Genomic DNA, 20172 nt, shown 5'->3' with positions numbered 1-20172 from the left:
AAGTTCCAAACTGAGTTTACTTGAAACCGAAAAACACATTATACTTGTATTGAAAATACTTGAATTTGTTTGGTTTTTGTGAAAATCTCAGAATACAATAGTAATTCAGAAATCCTTTAAGAGAATCAAAGCGTTAACGAGGAATCACTCATCATTTCAAAATGCTCCCTAAAAGAATATCTGTTAATCAAAATTCGTCTCAAATTAAACTTAATGTTTTCTGTAACAATTAAAAGCAATGAAGGCGTCAATATAAATAACTTCGCTCGTGAAACCCAAATCTGATAAAGAAAATATCGGTTTGCAATTAATAAATAACTTCAGTAATATTTAACATCAAATACTTTTTTATCCAATACGAATTCTTACATCGTTTTTTGTTACAAAACATATACATATGATATTTAAAGCATGTAAATTCTGCTCAAATGTTTTGTGTAAAATGATATGGTGATAAACCCCTTAGAGGTCAATACCAGGAAATAGTCACCAAATACAATGTACGAAGAAACAGTATATTTTTTTAAAACTTATAATGGCATTAATAAAAACATTTCACCTTATGGGGTCAATACGGTAAAATGTCGTTCTTTAACGTGACTCATTCAGTGATCTGACCTCGGCCTTTGGTTCTCGATCAGGTAAACCACTTGGTGGGTCAGATTTTGTGTCCTCATTTTACTATGTTGAGGGGTAGTTCTAATCAATTAAACAAAGTATTTTTTTTTTTGCTTACAGAAGAACTGCATTTCAATGCTATTCAAGCGGGTGATGGAAATACTATGAAAATGAATATTGATTCTTCGTTCAAAGGGCAAGTTAATGTTGCGCAAGGGGGAACCAACAATACATTTATATTGTACCTGTTAAAAGACAATCGACTCGGAGGCCTAGAGTACAAATCCACAGGATATGGTGAATTTAATCATTTTAAGGACAAATAACACAAACTTTTTCAGAAATAAGCAATATATCTAATAAAGTTTTGCCCATATAAGTAAATTGAAAATATTTGCCAGAGTAATAATTTTATATAAGATTTTGTAATAATGTCATAAAATTTGTGCAAGTATTTATTTATTTATTTTTGTATTATTTATCCTTAAGACTTTCATAAAAATAAATTCATGATTTGATGTTTTGTTCATAAGACATTTTTAATATGATTCAAAATTTTCAGTCCAAGCTACAGCTGTTCTTCACTCAGACGATCCCGCATTCCAAGAGTTAACAGAAAACGCAAGTGGCCTGAGCATCGAGGAAATTAACGAACTCCCTGCTTTAAAAGACAACAACGTTTCTATCAATGAAATTAAACGTGGGAGTCTAGTGATATCATTTATGTACAATAATAAAGATACATTGGAAAAAAATCTCGACAGGATATTCCAGGGTATTTTTACAAAAGAAAAGATAGAGGAAGTTTTTAGGAGGCATCAGGTCCAAAATGTGACAGTAAAAGGATATATTTATGATCATCTGGACTACTATCTTGATTATGGTAAGCAGAATAAAGCATTTAGCGTTTAGCATGTGAGAGGTGCCGGTTTCAAATCCCGGACGAATTTTTTTTCTTTTTTTTTTTTTTTTGGATTTACTAAATGATACTATTCAACATGTGAAATGAAAAAGTTATGACGTCTGGCTTGTACAAACTCATAAAATCATTATTACAGTGTGATAAATATTCTATATAAAAAGAATCTTCTTTACATATATTAAAGAATAAGCAATCAAATCTTTATATCCATATTGGCATTTTTTATTTGCTTCAATATACATGTATACATTTAATAATTCTACAAATCCAGGGGGAGGAGTCCGACCCCCCCCCCCCGAACTGCGCATGCTCTTCTTTTTCCCTAAGCGGGGGACACAAATTCTCTGAATTACCTTGTTTTTATTGTATAAAAGTCGCTTGGCACTATTTTTAGCATAGGGGCATGTGGAGAGTTATTACGCATAATACGGGTTGTCGGCGGACTTTATATTCTAATTACATCTATTAGAACTGTTCAGTAAAGGCTAAATTAGACAACCTGTATCGTGTAAAATTTTAACAATATCGAACGTGAATATAAACATTATATGTGACCTAATGTTTGCATTTAATTTGCTGTTCAAAGCATTCCAAAGGTACAAAATCTTCACTCGTACCAATTCCGATTTTTTTAAATCAACTATTTGCATAGCAGTGCCGCAGCTAAATATGATCCTTGCAGATGGAGACAGCTATTTATACAGACTCCGGACCGTGGTTTGACACCTCGTAGTAGGCGGTGCTAATTATTAACTTGCTTTTCTCTCATTGGTCCTCTGGTACAAGTAACTTACACAATAGATATTAATTGGTTAGCGGTAAATACACTCACAGTTTTTATTCACTCGGGGCTCCGCCCCTCGTGAATGAAAAACTGTGAGTGTATTTACCGTTAACCAAATAATATCTATAGTGTAACTATAAGAAGCTTCCGTCAATATTAAGATCGGTGAATGACGAAAATGATTTGCATATTTCCCTTTTTAATCGGTTATTACAACATTTCTTTTATATCATTTAAATCAAGTTTTGATTGAATAATTTAGTGATGACGTTTTATGAAATAAAGAAACGATTGCTTGTTGTCAGTTTCATTAAAAATTGCCAGTAACTTATATCCGCCAACCGGAACCGCCACCGTACTCACGTTTTTGCTATTTCATGGCTGTTATAGAAAATGAAAGTAGACTTTTAATTTAATGTACGATACTTACTATGCAAGTGAAATCTTAATATAGCTTAGGGACATCATCTTATATCTAGTGTATTCTTAGAAAAGTAAGTAAGAACTCTGGTGCACACGTTTCGGAGTTTATTTGCAAAATTTATTAATTTATAAGTATAGAAAGGACCCAACCGCTGAAAATTGCGACTCTCCGACGAAATACAATAATTGTTTTTCTTTTTTTTTAAATTATAAGCACACAAACTTGATAGAAACAAGCTAATTCAGAGAATTTGTGTCCCCCGCTTAGGGAAAAAGAAGAGCATGCGCAGTTCGGGGGGGGGGGGGGGGTCACACTGCCCCTTCTGGATTTGTAGAATTATTAAATGTATACATGTATATTGAAGCAAATTAAAAAAAAATGCCAATATGGATATAAAAAATTGATTGCTTATTCTTTAATATGTGTATAGAAGATTTTTTTTAATATATAGAATATTTATCACACCGTAATAATGATTTTATGAGTTTGTACACGCCAGACGTCATAATTTTTTCATTTCACATGTTGAATAGTATCATTTAGTAAATCCAAAAAAAAAACATAAAAAAGAAAAAGGGAAACGTCCGGTGATTGGCCTCTCGCTTGATAAGCGAGCAACATACCACTAGACAACGGAGGCACTTGATCATGTAGCAGATTAAATGCAAACATTAAGTCAAATATAATGTTTATATTCACGTTCGATATTGTCAAAGTTTTACACAATAAATGTTGTCTAATTTAGCCTTTACTAAACAGTTCTAATAGATGTAATTAGAATATAAAATCGGCCGACAACCTGTATTATACGTAATAACTCTCCACATGCCCCTGTGCTAAAAATAGTGCCAAGCGACTTTTAATACAATAAATAAAAAAAAACGGGGCGGGACACTTTGAGAGTGGCAAGAGAGGCCCTTGGGAGTTATGGTATGAAATTTCATTGCAAAAGCTCAAAAGCTTCTTGAGATATCACCCGGAAACAATGTGTTACACACAGACGGAATTTATGAATTTATAACCTTGACCTTTGACTTTTTAACCTCAAAATCAATAGGGTTCTTTTTTAGGCCATAGGGAATTGCTATGCAAAATTTCTTTGCGAAAGCTCAAAGGGTTCTTGAGATATCGCGCGGAAACGAAAGTGTTACAGACAGAAATACAGCTAGACGGACGGACAGACAGACCCAAATTAATATCCCCCACTTTCAGTGAAAGCGGGGGACAAAAAAGCATAAACACACAGAACAGATATGGTAAAGCTAAACATAAGCACTCGTTATATTTAAAGAAAAACAATACATAAGCATAAAAAGAATTCCTTAAAGGGAATTATTATTTCTAAATTTTAGGGTTCATTTTGATTATGGTCATATTGTTATGATTTTAATAATAAATATATTATTATTATATATTAAATGATAAAAATATGATTTTAATAAATGTTTTCTCATTAAAACATTTTTTTCTCTACTCTTAGTTCCAAAAGAACTAATTCACTCAGGAGGTTTAGCAAAGGTCCACTGGTATTCACATTTGACATGGAAATTTGCTGAGTGTACATGCGATGTCGACGTCATTCTAAGTGATTTACTGCATAATCTCTTACTCTATGATGTCACAACAGAAGGTACATGTATATAGTTTTTAAGATTGAACATAAGAAGAAATACACAGTACTAAGTTTTGTTAATTATCTATTTCTTTATATGCAATAAAAATATTTTAAGGAATCGTCAACATTTTGGAAAAAAATCGTCTAAACACTCAACTTTCTGATTTTTTTTTTTTTTTTTTTTTTTTTTTTTGTTTTGTTTTGTTTTTTTTTTTTTTTTTTTTTTGCAGCAAATGACAACATTTGGATCATGATAAAAGGTAGCATTATCAGTCCAGATGATGTGGACTTTTCATTGATCGAGCGTTTGTTGGTTGTAAATGTGGATTCCAAGATTAAACGCATCAACGACGAATTAAATAAATTAGGACAATGTGAAATTCAGTACATTACTCAAAAGAAAAAGACGATACATATGGTTTTGAAAGTAAACGATTGTCTTAGCTATTCCGATATATTAGCAGAAGAAGGAATTCTTCTTCCTATCCTGAAAGCAATCTTGTGGTCTGAGGAGAGTCACGATTTCATTTCAAAAGTTCAACTAATGAGGATTGGCCTGATTATTGACACAAAGTGGACACAGAACCAATCAGTTCAGACAAGTCACTGTAAGTACATACTCCAAGCGAGGTTTTTTGATTAAAACAAATCATCAATACAATACTGATCTAAGGATGTATAAGACTAGGATTTTAATGCTGTTATATGCAGGTCCGTGGTCATTTGTCATTGTTTACGTTCGTTTTCCCAGAGTTAGCGCTCTTGTTTAAATTACAAGATGAAAATAAGTAAAATTGGAACGAATGCAGATTGTTAATGATACGACGAACATGAATTATAAAAGGTTGATGACACTTTTGTATGATGACCAGTATCTATAAAGGGGATGGCGGCTTACCTAGACGTACATAGAATTTGGAACACGCGTTGGTAGCCTGGTACAGAGAAATGATTAACTCGTTTCTTTAAACAATGCATACCTCGCGATTACCCAACATAACGGAACTTTTTAGCGATGGAGGTAGGAATCGTCTGTTAAGACCTCTTTACACGGTAAAGCAAACTGTACAAATAAAATTGATGCAAAGCATCAAATCGGCCGCAAACATGTGTAGCATTTTAAAGTATTTCCGTATGAAAGAGTTCTGAAAATTAAATTTGAAAGTACAGAAAGTAAACGATACATTTTACTTGCAAAACTGTATACATGTACTTACTTGTTTAACTATTAATCAAGAAATAAATTATTCCATGGATATTGAAATAAAGAATAGGATTATATCATCATCAAATTATTTATCGCAAAATGAATGTTGCAAATTTTTCACGTGCTGATACCCTGATCTTTGTCATGTGATAATGCCGGCCCGATGTTTTCGTTGTGATAGACAAGCATCACAATAAATGCCAAGTGCAGAAAAAATCATTATGTCATTTGCAGCTATAGTGCATTTTGCTTATATTTTTTTTTCAACATTTTTTAATCATTTTGTCTAATTGATATCCGGAAACATTACGTTCTGTGTTTATATCTTACACTCTCCCATGTTAGGGAGCAGTTCATGTAATAACTTTCAATAAAATCATAAATTAATAAATATCTGATGAGAAATGAAAAACTAATTAAAACGTAACTTTTACCATTTTGATTTGTTATTAAGCAAATTTTAAAAACTTTTATTTATAATTTTCATAAAAGTTATTAGTAAGAAAATATTCTATCTGACAAAGAAAAAATAACGACTCAATTCACCATGTGCACATTCTAACACAACCACAAATAGATCGGCCGCTCCTGCGGCCGATAATAAACCTTGTCGTATACAGCAAACTGCTACCGTACGTGCCACCTCGGAGTCATATATTTCACGCGTTCAAATAGAGCGTGTCTCTATTGTGTACAGCAAGTCGCATGAGACTTACTTTCTCTGGACAATCAGTGCTCTGGGATTTGGGTGATCTATTTATGCTTCACTGACTACTTTATTTTTTTAAAGAATACTTCAAACTTTTAATACGTGTACAGGCTTGTTCAAATTTAAAATGTAAAAGATATTTTTACACTTTCTTTGAAAAAAATATTTAAAAATTCACTACATAAGCGAGAATCATACCCGAAGACCACGGAGGCACTTTAATATACAGCAAATAAAAGGCAAACATTAGGTCACATATAATGTTTATATTCACGTTCGAATTTTGTCAAAATTTTACACAATACATGGTGTCTAATTTAGCTATTACTAAGCAGTTCTAATAGATATAATTAGAATTAACAAGTCCGCCGACAACCTGTATTATACGTAATAACTCTCCACATGCCCCTGTGCTAAAAATAGTGCCAAGCGACTTTTAATACAATAAATTTAAAAAAAAACGGGGCAGTACACTTTGAGAGGGGTGAGAGAGGCCATAGGGAGTTAAGGTATAAAATTTCATTGGAAAAGCTCAAAGGCTTCTTGAGATATCGCCCGGAAACGAAAGTGTTACACACAGACAGAATATATGAATTTACGACCTTGAATTTTACCTTTTGACCTCAAAATCAATAGGGGTCTTCCTAGGCCACAGGGAGTTGTTATGTAAAATTTCATTGCAAAAGCTCAAAGGATTCTCGAGATATCGCGCGGAAACGAAAGCGTTAAAACAGACAGAATTTATGACCTTTGACCTTTTGACCTCAAAATTAGTAGGATTCTTCTTTAGCCATAGGGAGATAGGGTTTTGCTATGCAAAATTTCATTGCGAAAGCTCTAAGGGTTCTCGAGATATCGCGCGGAAACGAAATTGTTATAGACAGACAGAAATACAGACGGACAGACAGACCCAAATTAATATACCCCACTTTCAGTGAAAGCGGGGGTCAAAAATCGTATAAAATAATTAAGAGCGATGAAACTTTATATCAAAATGGACGTCTTAAAGATCCTTCAAATAAAATTTTGGTTAGCATTCCTTCTTAATTGTCTCCCGCTTTTACTGTAAGTGGGGGATATTAATTTGGGTCCGTCCGTCTGTATTTCTGTCTGTCTGTAACACTTTCGTTTCCGCGCGATATCTCAAGAACCCTTTGAGCTTTTGCAATGAAATTTTGCATAGCAACACCCTATGGCCTAAAGAAGAACCCTATTGACTTTGAGGTCCAAAGGTCAAGGTCATAAATTCATAAAATAATTCTGTCTGTTTTAATACTTTCGTTTCCGCGCGATATCTCGAGAATCCTTTGATCTTTTGCAATGAAATTTTACATAATAACTCCCTGTGGCCCAAGGAAGACTCCTACTGATTTTGAGGTCGTAAATTCATACATTCCGTCTGTGTGTAATACTTTCGTTTCCGGGCGATATCTCAAGAAGCCTTTGAGCTTTTATAATGAAATTTTATACCATAACTCCCTAGGGCCTCTCTCGCCCCTTTCAAAGTGTCCCGTCCCCTTTTTTTTAATTATTATTTATTGTATTAAAAGTCGCTTGGCACTATTTTTAGCACAGGGGCATGTGGAGAGTTATTACGTATAATACAGGTTGTCGGCGGACTTTATATTCTTATTACATCTATTAGAACTGTTTAGTAAAGGCCAAATTAGACACCAGGTATTGTGTAAAATTTTGACAATATCGAACGTGAATATAAACATTATATGTGACCTACTGTTTGCATTTAATTTGCCACTTCATCAAGTGCCTAAATGGTCTAGGGGTATATCTTTCGCTTAGCATATGAGAGGACCCGGGTTCAAATCCCGGACGATCCTTTTTTTTTTTTTTTTTGAATTTTTTTTTTTTTTTTTTTGGATTTACTAAATGATAGTATTCAGCATGTGAAATGAAAAAGTTATGACGTCTGGCTTGTACGAAGTCATATAATCATTATTACAGTGTGATAAATATTCTATACGAAAATAATCTTCTATACACATATTAAAGAATTAGCAATCAAATCTTTATATCCATATTGGCATTTATTATTTGCTTCAATATATATATGTATACATTTAATAATTCTACAGATCCAGGAGGGGGGGGGGGTCGACCCCCCCCCCCCCCGAACTGCGCATGCCTTTTTCCCTAAGCGGCGACACAAATTCTCTGAATTAGCTTGTTGTATTTCAAATCGACCGGTAGCCAAAAACGCAGTGAAAGAGCAAAAAGGTCTGCTGGTGAAATTGAATTTCTCATTAATGTGTCCCTCTTCTTTATAAATGGGAAATTGCGTCCAGAGGATCATCAAAAGCTGCCACATCTATTTGCAAAAAAATTCTGTTGACAAAATGAAAAAAAAAACTGTTCTTTTTCATGGGACGTTCTGTTTGTTTAATTAACAATAGAGTGGAATTTCATTCTGTTTTACCATTGTAGACATGTGAGGAATATATTACAAAAGTTGTATACGACATGTTTCTGTGTAAACCGGCCTTAAGCTTGGGGACAATGTGCTGTTGAATACAATGCGAGATTGATCATTCTAGATTTTATACGGACAGATAAGAAAGATGTCCTGGTGAAACATCTTGCTGAACATTCGCTGAACCACGCAAATAAAACATGAGATGAGCTAGACTTCGTGTGTTGCATTTTTGATGAAACTTTAAGCCGACTCCTCTAATCAAATTCAACTATTTCTTTCTGAAAATCGTTAGTTTTGGGAGCTGATTAAATACTTTTTTACATTCCTAATTAGACAACTTACTATTGAGAGTTCTGCCCTTGGCAATACATTGTACTTTCGGCATACCGACTGATGGAATCATTGGATTGTCACTAGTGTAAACAATAATATTGTTATACCTATGTTATGTCCCTGAAATCTTGCGAGATTTAGAGCTTCCTCGACTTCGCCGCAAATGAGCGGCAGTAAGTTAGATAACCGCGAGGTAATCGCGATGCTAATAATTGACCCTTGGTATTTTTCTACTTTATTTATTCTCGCTTGCACTGAATAGAGTGACGTATTTTTACATAATCATCAGTTTTGTTTACTGAGTTACCGTTTGATAAAGGTCGCCCGCATGGCGCAGAGGTTACAGTGTTTTCCCTAGAGTCACGGTGAAAGGAGTTGATCCTTACGTCTCGGGTTCGAATCCCACTGCGGGACGTGGAGACCGGTCCTTCAGATGAGACAATATAAACCGAAGTCCCATGTCGCACCAGGTGCTGTCACTAAAATAATCCCTGCTCAATGGTCCTGAGTGCCGAGTATAGGTCTAAATTTGCAGTCCTCCACCGGCAAGTGGTGGCGTCTCCATATGAGTGAAAAATTCTCGACAGTGACGTTGAACAGCAAACAAACCATTTAATAAAACCACACTTCCGGTACAGAAGTCACCAAAGGATATGGCATATATTTGGGTACTACATGCACATCGTGATTTCATTGTTAATAATTATTAGTTATTCATGTTCAATCAAGGATACACGTGGATTTATCCCGGGTTGGGCGGGGCTATATCCTGTTTTCTGCAACGCGTTGCTTATAAGTTTTGGGGTACTTCTACAGTAATTCTTTGAAAAAATGAATGGTAGTCCGATATTATTATATTTAGAACAACGCAAATTATCGTTCTTTACGCTTTTAAGGAATAAGCCGCATGGATTTAAAACTACCCTGAAAATCAAACACATACACACACAAACGAAAGCAACAGAAAACAAAACACAAAAAAGTGTAGTTAGTAAAGAAACTAGAGTGTTCCAAGGAACGCATGTGTCGCCTGCTTTGGAGCTTCATTAAAGGTGTAAATAAATCTAAGGGTCATCAGATTTTTAATTACTATAAGCATTATAAACTGATAATAAACTGATAGTTCATTCATTTGCATGCAAAGAAAAATTGGCATCCATGGACTACGATAGAATCTGACAATCAAACAAAATATCGTTCCATAACCCTCAAATGAAAAATTAAATTAAAATTAATAAAAATAAATATCTGTCATTTTATCAATACGTGTTTCCAACAATCCTCCAAAAGAGATTTCAGTCTGTGTTTAATACAATTGTCAGTCCACACGATCCATTGTTGAATACCGATACCGATGTATTTTTATGGTATTTAAATATAAGTTTGTGTGGTAACTGAATATCATACTGTTTCAAAGTACTTTTTCATGAGCTAAACGTGTTTCCAATAATCATTTAAAAGAGATTTCAGTCAGTTTTTACCGAAATTCTCAGTCTACATGATCCATTGTGGCATACCGATCCCGATGTATTTTCATAGTATTTAAAAATATGTCTGTCTGATAACTGAATATCATACGGTTTCAAAGTACACTATCATGAGCTCATAAACATGGATAAATGCTAATTATCTAAGTTCTGCATCTCAAAATTCAAAAGTCATAAGTTTAATTAACATACCCGAGATATTTTTTGCAAAGTAGGTCAAAGGTCTAGCTCATGTGGATTGTAATGCTGGTATTTTTCATATTGTCTTGTATCAAACAGTACATATGCTAAATAGCATAGACTTACCTCTTAATTGTCCAAAATATGCTGTATATCGGCACTATGAGCTATTTTGAAAAGTAGGTCAAATGTCAAGCCCCTTGGTCGAAGGTCATGAGGTCGGTAGCCATGGTAACTTATAAAAACCATAGTGCCAAGCAATATATGTGCAAAATATCAAATCCATACCTTTTACAGTTCTTGAGATATAGGGTGTGACAGACGGACAGACAGACAGACGCCCGCCGGGTAAAGTGATCCCTTAGTGCCGCTTTGTTCTGCAGGCGACACATAGAGTACCACGGAATAAGTCTCACGAAGCACATGATATTAATTGTTGATAAATTCCTAGCGACTACCCCGGATTGTTTTGTTAATATTCATGGTTTTTTTTTCGTTACTTTTATCTTTGAACAAAATATGACTCTGTAATTTTTTTTTCGATTATTATAATTATATTTTGAAAAAATAATCTTCTTATGTTCTACGGAATAAGCCACAATAATTTAATTTTGTTTGTATTCTAGCCTCTGATTGGTTAATATCCAAAAAGGAACACAAATTATTTCTGTATAACCTGGTTTGGTATGGGGACACACCCCCCTGACAACCAGCTGAATCGTCTGTATCCATGCAATCCTCTCATTTCCAGTCCTCGGGATTCATGGAAAATTCCAGATTTAATAAATGTACCTTTAACTTCAAACAGTAACTCGGATCTTACCACATGTAAACAAAAAACATGGCTGCTAGGACTATGTATCAGTTTTTACCTCCCCTCGCTTCCCATCACTTCCGTTACTAGGGTTGTATTATTGAGCGGCAAATTTGAACTAATAAAAAGCAACGAAATTTTACACCCAGAGTTGTTTAATGATTTTAGAATTAAATTATAAGGAATGACTCTAATTCTTGGCCAAATTATTCGAGGATAACCTGGTTTGGGTCAGTTTACGCTGTTTTATAATCCGCTTCGCGGATTATAAAGCGTAAACTGACCCAAACCAGGCTATCCTCGAATAATTTGGCCAAGAATCAGAGTCATTCCTAAATGAAGCACATGGTATGCGTCATAAATTACTATCTCTATATCGTATGCAATTTCCCTTGAGTGTTTTGTTAACATTTGTGGAAAATTTTCTCATCACTTTTAACAAATCTGTGAACAAAATATGTCATTTATTGCGATAGGTATCATATTTAATTTCATAATATTCTCATATTCTCCTTTTTTTAGCGGAATAACCAAATGACTTGTTAGAAAATAAAAATACCTTGTTTTTTTTTAAATATTGTAATAATGAACTATGTGTATTGAATTTAACAAGTTTGTTTAATATTTGTTTTATCAAAACCATCTTCCAGGAAAAACTCCCACTTATAACAGAAGATAAATAACTTACATGTATCGATGAAATTCGTCGCCTTATACTCCTGTTATTTGCAAAGCCCTACGAGAAATCGATCGTTATACTATGGTGCGATGCGTGCAAAGCATGCATTATACTATGGTGCGATGCGTGCAACGCACGGTTAGTTAAGCGCTTTATTCCGTCAAATAAAGGACAAGATAGGCTAAGACCCCTTTTTGGCCCATGGTTTGGGTTGTCTTTTAGAATGATGCATCAGTTTATCAATAAAACCCGTTATCACTCCTGCCACAAAATGAGTATTTGTTCCAAGTATTGGGATACACAGAGGTCACGGGAAGGTAAGAAAATATCTCAATTTCCGTATTTTCTCATTTTTATGCAAATTTTCATCGATTTTACAGCACATTTTGTTTCAGAAAACATAGAGCACAAGCTTGCCTATCTACCAAATTTATATTTTTCATACACTAGTATCAGATGCATCTTATATATAAAAATCTGATAGGCAAGCTGTTGCTCTGTTTCCCGAAGTGAAAATTATCTCAAATTTGACGAAATTCCGCCAGGATTGAGGAAATTCGGGAAAATGTCCTACTTTTGCACCCTCTTGTGGCCTCCGTGTAAGCTTTGAACCAAAATTAGTGCTGGTTTTAAAACAAGCATCATTTTTAAAATCTTAACTACCAGCTATCACAATTTTAACTGTGTTCTGATTTTTACATAAAATAAGGGGCCAGATTCGGCCCATACCATACCTTGTCCTTTATTTTAGGTTGAATTCCCCCCCCCCCTCCAAAAAAAAAACAAGCCCCATTTTTTCTGATGGTCAACCCCTCAAAAAAAACCCTTCCCGGGGAAACTTACCCTTTATGTACACTTAAATAATTTATAATCTGAAAAAAATACTAAATTCTAAATGAACTACATGTTGCCGAAATAGTAATCAAGGTTCAACGCATGGTGCACGAACCGAAGGCGAGCGCACTATAAGTGTAAAGCCATGACTACTATTTCCTCATAGTACATTCAAATCATAGCCCTATTATAATTATGCTGACTGTTGCATAATTTTATTTTCAATCTCAAACCTGTCTGCAGACATTAAATCAAAATGAAAAATTTTCTTGAATATTCTTTAATCAAGCGCTGTATCAAAAAGCATTTCAATGACTCCGAAGTGCCAGTTTTTGTAACGTTGGTTATTTGGTTAATTCAAATAATTATTATCTATTAGAGAAGAGAATTTTTCTTTAAAATCTTTGTCAATGATTACAATATTCAGGATGTTATATTAAATTATTCTTTTTTTGTTTCAAATATATAAAACAACGTTTATATTTTTAAAAATATACTAGATGAAATCCCGCGCAAATTGAACGGGGAATTGAATTTATACCACTACCAACAGAAAAATTCCAATAATATTAGGGACCTATATACTATATAGGTCCCAGATAATATATATTGTAGTTTCTACTGACAGCCTATAGCAGGAAGAAATGCCTTGTTCAAAATCCCAGAAGAAGTAGATGTACGTCTCCAACACCCCACCCCCACCACCCCCACCACCACCACCACCACCTTTTTTTGTAAAAACTTGAGTAATAACTTTTTCATTAACTGACGTTTATTGTGAAACCTGTTATACTTTGTTATGGATATTGTACTTCAGGTGCTCTTTTCATTTCCGTCAAGGATAAAAGCAGCGAAAATGCACATTTTACTAAAAAATGTTACTTTTTTCTCGAAAAATTAGTTTTTAATGCCCTATGAATAGGCCGAGTATTTGATACTAAAGACTGTATTCAGGAAAAAACTGAAATATATTGATTAAAGCACAAAATTTGCCAACTTTAATTGAATTTAAACAATACCTTATCAATTTTCTCTTTTCATGTAAGCAAGTTTATTGCGAAGTACATTGTACTTCGGGTTCGTTGCCATGATGCTCTCAGTGAGGAATATACAAATTTTACCGATAAATTTATTAGGAAAACTAGCTAATAGTCTTTCGATATATAAATATATTTAATATATTCACAACTTAGTGTTATATCAATGATTTACCATCATTTCAATAACCATTTATACAAAAGTTTTTTTTTTTATTTCATATGCAGTTATAATCGCCTCGTTTTTAGACGGGGTCACGTGACCATGTCTATTAGTTTACTATCAGTTGAGGCCTCAAAACGGAAACCGTTGGGAGTACACGTGAATTTAATCTACGCTACATGAAAGAGTGCAGAAATTGTTTTGATTAAAATACTTACACTCTGTATCAAACTAAAGAGAGCCATATGAAGTTTTTCTTACTCAAATTAAAGAACCGTTTTGAAAATTTTTAACGTGAAAAACATAATACTGAACCACTCTAGTATACAAACTACTCGGATGCGTAATACAAGACTGTGTACACATCATCTTTTGTTTACTTCCGGAAATGTCATATTAATTCAGACCCAGTGACATTCGGACAATTCAAAAAGGGTTCTTGACTAGTGGTTACTGATTAATCTATTACAGTGTAAATGGAAAAAAAAACGTGCAGATAAATTTTTCACAGTTTTTTTAAAAAAATATTAATATTAAAGTATAAAAAAAAATTTGTTATCAAAGCCCTACATAAAATTTTCAACATGCAGTTATGAAATTTATAAAATAATGAAGTTTATTATTTGACCCCGTCTTTTTAACATCGGGGTCGATGCTATATGGTGTTCTAGAAACTTCCGTCAATATTAAGATCGGTGAGTTATTTGCACATTTCCCTTTTTAATCGGTTATCACAACTTATTTCTTTTATGTCATTTAAATAAAGTTTTGATTGAATAATTCAATGATTACATTTTATGAAATAAATAAACGATTGCTTGTTGTCAGTTTCATTAAAATTGCTAGTAACTTAGATCCGCCAACCGGAACCCCCACCGTACTCACATTTTTGCTATTTCATGGTTGTTTATAGAAAATGAAAGTAGACTTTTAATTTAATGTACGATACTTACTATGCGAGTGAAATCTAAATATAGTTTACGGACATCATCTTGTATCTAGTGTATTCTTAGAAGAGTAAGTAAGAACTCTGATGCACCCGTTTCGGAGTTTATTTGCAAAATTTATTAATTTATAAGAAGGGATGGTTTCTTTGGCAAACATGTAATTGGTTATTTGCGTATTGGACTGACGTTCGCGGGATCATGACTTCGATTCCTAGAATGGGCACCGACATATTTTCTCTGGAAAAGGAAGCCGTGCACTGTTTCGGCTTAAAATACTGTTTATTACATTTTCAGCTATGAAATACTGTAATTTATTAATTGAATAGAATGATATTCTCTCACAGTGTGAAGGGATACCAAAGTGATATTCTCTCACAGTCTGAAAGGATATAAGAGTAAGTAAAAAATAATTTCTGGCCTGTCGTAAGATAGAGATAGTAACTAATCCGTCTTGATAGAGACTAAAACTGCCAATTTCTTCCCAAATATGTGGCTAAAATCCATGTTACAGTGTTTTCAATCTCACAACTGCTAAGCTATGACGTCTCAACCGCTCAACTATGACGTCACAGCCGATGACAACGTGTTAAGAAAAGACAGGGGCAAAAGGAAAATCAAAGAAAATGTAATAAATAGAAAATTCAATGTTTTGTAGTTGGATATGGAATTTATTTCACTCGTGGGACAGGATTTTTTGATATTTTCACGAGTGCGAAGCAATAAAATATATAAAAAAAAAATTCTGAATTTCCTCTATATATTATGCGAAAATAATTGGGTATTGTTACAAAGAGACAACCTTACTGGAAGCAAAATAATACATACAATGTAATTTAATGATGAAGATTAATTAAGAGAAGTAGAAGACACCGGAATCACAACATTTAAAAAAGATTTAAATTAATCAATAAGATGTTTTACAAAACAATGATAAAGTGCTGGTTCTGAACATACGAATAATAAAGACTAATACTTGACTTTTATTAATGGCTTGTTTTATTTCATACAATCCATTTCTTAAAATAGAAAATTTGTCAATTTTTTAAGTTTTACAGGGTTCTGCTCCAAATTCATTGAATATAAAATAGTTATAAAACATAAGAAGCAATTTCGTTTTGAAATAAAATACGAATTTTAAATTAATGATTTTCTTTTTATATAAGCCTTGATCATTGAGTTCTGTCCGGAATCGAACATAACAAAGGCCATCAACAACGGTGTCTTCAAAGACATTCTCACAGCTGTTTTAGAGAAGAGTGAAAGTCCCAGTGTTGAAATGCCAAACAGAATGAAAATAAAAGTAGATATCAATGGAGTAAGAGGTAAAGAATACTAGAATATTTTCACTTGCTCGAGTGATGCCTTAGCTTCATAATTTGGAATATTTTTTCCCCACCAATTTTACTGTTCAAGATAGAAATGATTTTTATGCCCCCGTATCGAAGATTCGGGGGTATATAGTTTTGCCTTGTCCGTCCGTCTGTCTGTTTGTCTGTTAGTCTGTTTGTCTGTTTATCCGCAAAAACTTTAACCTTGCCCATAACTTTTGATTAGCTGGAGCTATGGTTTTCATATTTCATATGTGTATTCCTTGTGGCAAAACCTTTCTTTGGGTACCACCATATTTGACCTTTTGACCTTGACCTTGGAGTTTGATCCAGTTTTGCAAAATTTTCCCAAACTTTAACCTTGGCTGTAACTTTTAAACAAATGGTGCAAGGGCTTTCATACTTCACATATGTAATTTTTGTGACAAGACTTTCTTTTGAATACCAACAACTTTGACCCTTTTGACCTTGACCTAGGAGTTTGACCTACCTTTTATAAACTTTAACCTTGGCCATAACTTTTGAATGGTTGGTTCTAGGGCTTTCATATTTCACATGTGTAATCCTTGTGACAAGACCTTTCTTTGGATACCAACAACTTTGACCCTTTGACATTGACCTTGGAGTTCGACCTACTTTTGGAAAACTTTAACCTTAGCCTTAACTTTTGAACAGTTGGTCCTACGGCTTTCATACTTCACATATGTAATCCTTGTGACAAGACCTTACTTTGGATACCAACAACTTTGACCTTTTGACCTAGACCTTGGAGTTTGACCTATTTTTGATAAACGTTAAACTTGGCCATATCTTTTGAATGGTTGGTTCTAGGGCTTTTATATTTCACATGTGTATTTCTTGTGAGAAGGATTTCCTTGGGTACCATTAATTTTGACCATTTGACCTTGATGTTTGACTTACCTTTGAAATTTTTTTTACCTTTTCCATATCTTTTAAATTGTTGCTTCTAGGGCTTTCATATTTCACAGGTATATTTCTCTGGACAAGAACTTACTCTGGGTACCAACATATTTGATTTGCATTTGAGAAAGTTTAACCTTCGCTATAAGTTGCCATACGGGGGCATCAGTGTTTCACAAACACATCTTGTTTTCCTCGCTTCGAACTTGCATATAGACATTCAAAATTCTCTGGATTGTTCATAGTAAGTACAATGAGTTGGAGTTATCACCCGTGTTTATTTTTGCACGCCATATAGACATTCGGAACTCTCTGGATTGTTCATAATAAATACACTGAGTTGGAGTTATCGCCCGTGTATTGCTTGTGACAAGACCTTTCTTTGGGTATCATCATATTTGACATTTTGATCTTGACCTTGGAGTTTGACCCACTTTTGTAAAATTTATGGGACTTTAACCTTGGCCATAACTTCTGAACAGTTGGTGCTTTGGGTTTCAAACTTCACTTGTGTATTCTTTGTGACAAGGCCTTCCTTTGGATACCAACCACTTTGACCTTTTGACCTTGACTTAGGAGTTTGACCTAATTTTGAAAAACTTTTACCTTGGCCATATCTTTTGAATGGTTGATGCTAGGGCTTTCATTCTTCACATATGTAATCCTTGTGACATCACCTTCCTTTGGATACCAACCACTTTGACCCTTTGACCTTGACATAGGAGTTTGACCTACTTTTGTAAAACTTTACACTTGGTCATAACATTTGAATGGTTGGTGCTAGGGCTTCTATACTTCGCATATGTAATCCTTGTGACAAGACCTTCCTGTGGATACCAACAACTTTGACCTTGACCTGGACGTTTTACTTACTTTTAAAAAACTTTAACCTTCGCCATAAATTTTGAAAGTTTCAGCTAGGGCTTTTAAATTTCACAGGTATATTCCTCGAGACAAGACCTTTCTTGTCTCGAACATTTTTTATCTTTTGGCCTGGATTTTGACTTGCATTAGAAAAACTTTAACCTTCCCCATAAGCTGCCATACGGGGGCATCAGTGTTTCACAAACACATCTTGTTTTATGATTAATTTGGTAGTTATTTTCATGCAGTGCAACTCCTTTTGTATTCTTCAAAATCATTTCAGAGCGTATCCGCTCCGATTAGCTACACTGCAATTACAATATATATGGGACGTATTCTAACTGTAGTGAGGGCTTGTCCCGAGACATAGTTAGATTATTCTGACTAGTCGGTATAGGTTTCAGAAGTCATGAAAATTATTCATACTGAAACAAATCATTTTAAAAAATTAATATACGAGGATACACCTATAGAAAAGTCAATGTTTTAAATAATGGCGATGTTTCTTACCGATGCAGCAAAGGAAAAGTATGCAAAGCCATAATTACAACTGATGCAAAAGGAGTTGCTTGGTTGGTGTTGTAAGATGTTTCTCCTGGTTAATGGAAGAGGTACATTTTATAATAAGTCGCGGAAAAGCATCAAATAAAATCGCTTAATAGCAGTTTGATTAGCTGGGAAAAGCAGTGTCGAATCGCGGAAAAGTGGAACTGCGAAGTATCAGTTGTACGAATTTCCACTTCTAAAAATCATCCTTGTGGGTTCTTTCAACTTAAACAAAATGGGAAATATGCTTTTTTTATTAGGAATGGCAATTTGTAACCGGTTAACCGATTACTCGGTCGGAACGATGGCAATCGTTTAGAAAATCTGTAACCGGTTAATCGGAAAAAATAAAATATTTGTTAAATTGAACACATTTAAAAAAAAAAGAAAAGAAATCTCTGCACAAAGGATGATCATTTGGGATTTAACGGATCTAATTTGGACGTACATGTAATTATGAATCTCCAGATAGAGACCGTAACGTAATTGGTCAGTTTATGTAGTGTTAATTACCGTGAAAACACCATGTCGTTACCCCCGACTGTCCTGTAATTCTTTAATGATAATAATTGAATCATTGAGCACTGTGAATTGGTGTGTTTGTCGTTTTCAGTTTTCAATCCAATTTAATTATTAAACAAACATTGTAAATTAAGGGCTTTAGAGTTCACATGTAGTTTTGATTATCATAGTGAAAATGCAGAAAGAACTTTTGTGACATCTGCTCTGGAAAATTAGCAAAGATTTCAGGGTTTTCTCAATTTTTTCTTGCTACTGAAATTTAAATAAAAAAATATGTACCCTTATTTTTCTCATCCAAAATCAAGACTAACGGAATGTTTTAACTTCTATCGACTTATATGGGTCTATTTGTGTATATGGACAGAGCTACTTGAAAAACAATTGTCAAGAAAACGTGTATTTTGATACGATTAACCGGTTAATCGGTCGGAATGCCTTGCGGTTAACCGATTAGCAATTCTGTAATCGATTGCCATCCCTATTTTTTATGTGTTATATAATTTGTAAAACTTGACAAAACCTAACACATAACATACTTTAATGTCGCTTAATATATATCATTGCCAATCTGCCTTAGATATACTGATATTGTTGAACAGATAGATAGAAATTTGTCATATAAAGTAAAGCACAAAATAGAACGAAGCTTGAGACATCTGAAACAATTAATAATTACAATGATTGGGTAAAATTATAGAACTGACTTATAGAGGACATAATTTTGTTTTCAAGTAAGATAAACCATTTTTTGTTCCTGTAATCCATTTTCCGTTGTTCCTAAGTAGAATTCTTTCCACAGTTTCTTTT

General features: G+C 33.9%; 1 protein-coding gene across 1 annotated transcript in view; it reads left to right on the top strand.

Moving 5' to 3' along the window:
- Positions 1-20172, top strand: part of LOC133172527 (helicase with zinc finger domain 2-like) — a 35086-nt gene that overhangs the window by 2849 nt on the left and 12065 nt on the right. Inside the window, exons 2-6 of the mRNA XM_061307435.1 lie at positions 739-915; positions 1181-1501; positions 4229-4378; positions 4594-4971; positions 16348-16506. Of these exons, the coding sequence (XP_061163419.1) occupies positions 739-915; positions 1181-1501; positions 4229-4378; positions 4594-4971; positions 16348-16506 (1185 nt within the window). The remainder of the gene's footprint in view (positions 1-738; positions 916-1180; positions 1502-4228; positions 4379-4593; positions 4972-16347; positions 16507-20172) is intronic.

Source organism: Saccostrea echinata, unplaced genomic scaffold (assembly GCF_033153115.1).
Source record: "Saccostrea echinata isolate AGI-Se365-2 ecotype Australia unplaced genomic scaffold, CSIRO_AGI_Sech_v1 ptg000054l, whole genome shotgun sequence".
NCBI lineage: Eukaryota > Metazoa > Mollusca > Bivalvia > Ostreida > Ostreidae > Saccostrea > Saccostrea echinata.
Note: the sequence above shows the minus strand (reverse complement) of the source record. Positions and strands in the feature narration are given on the sequence as shown.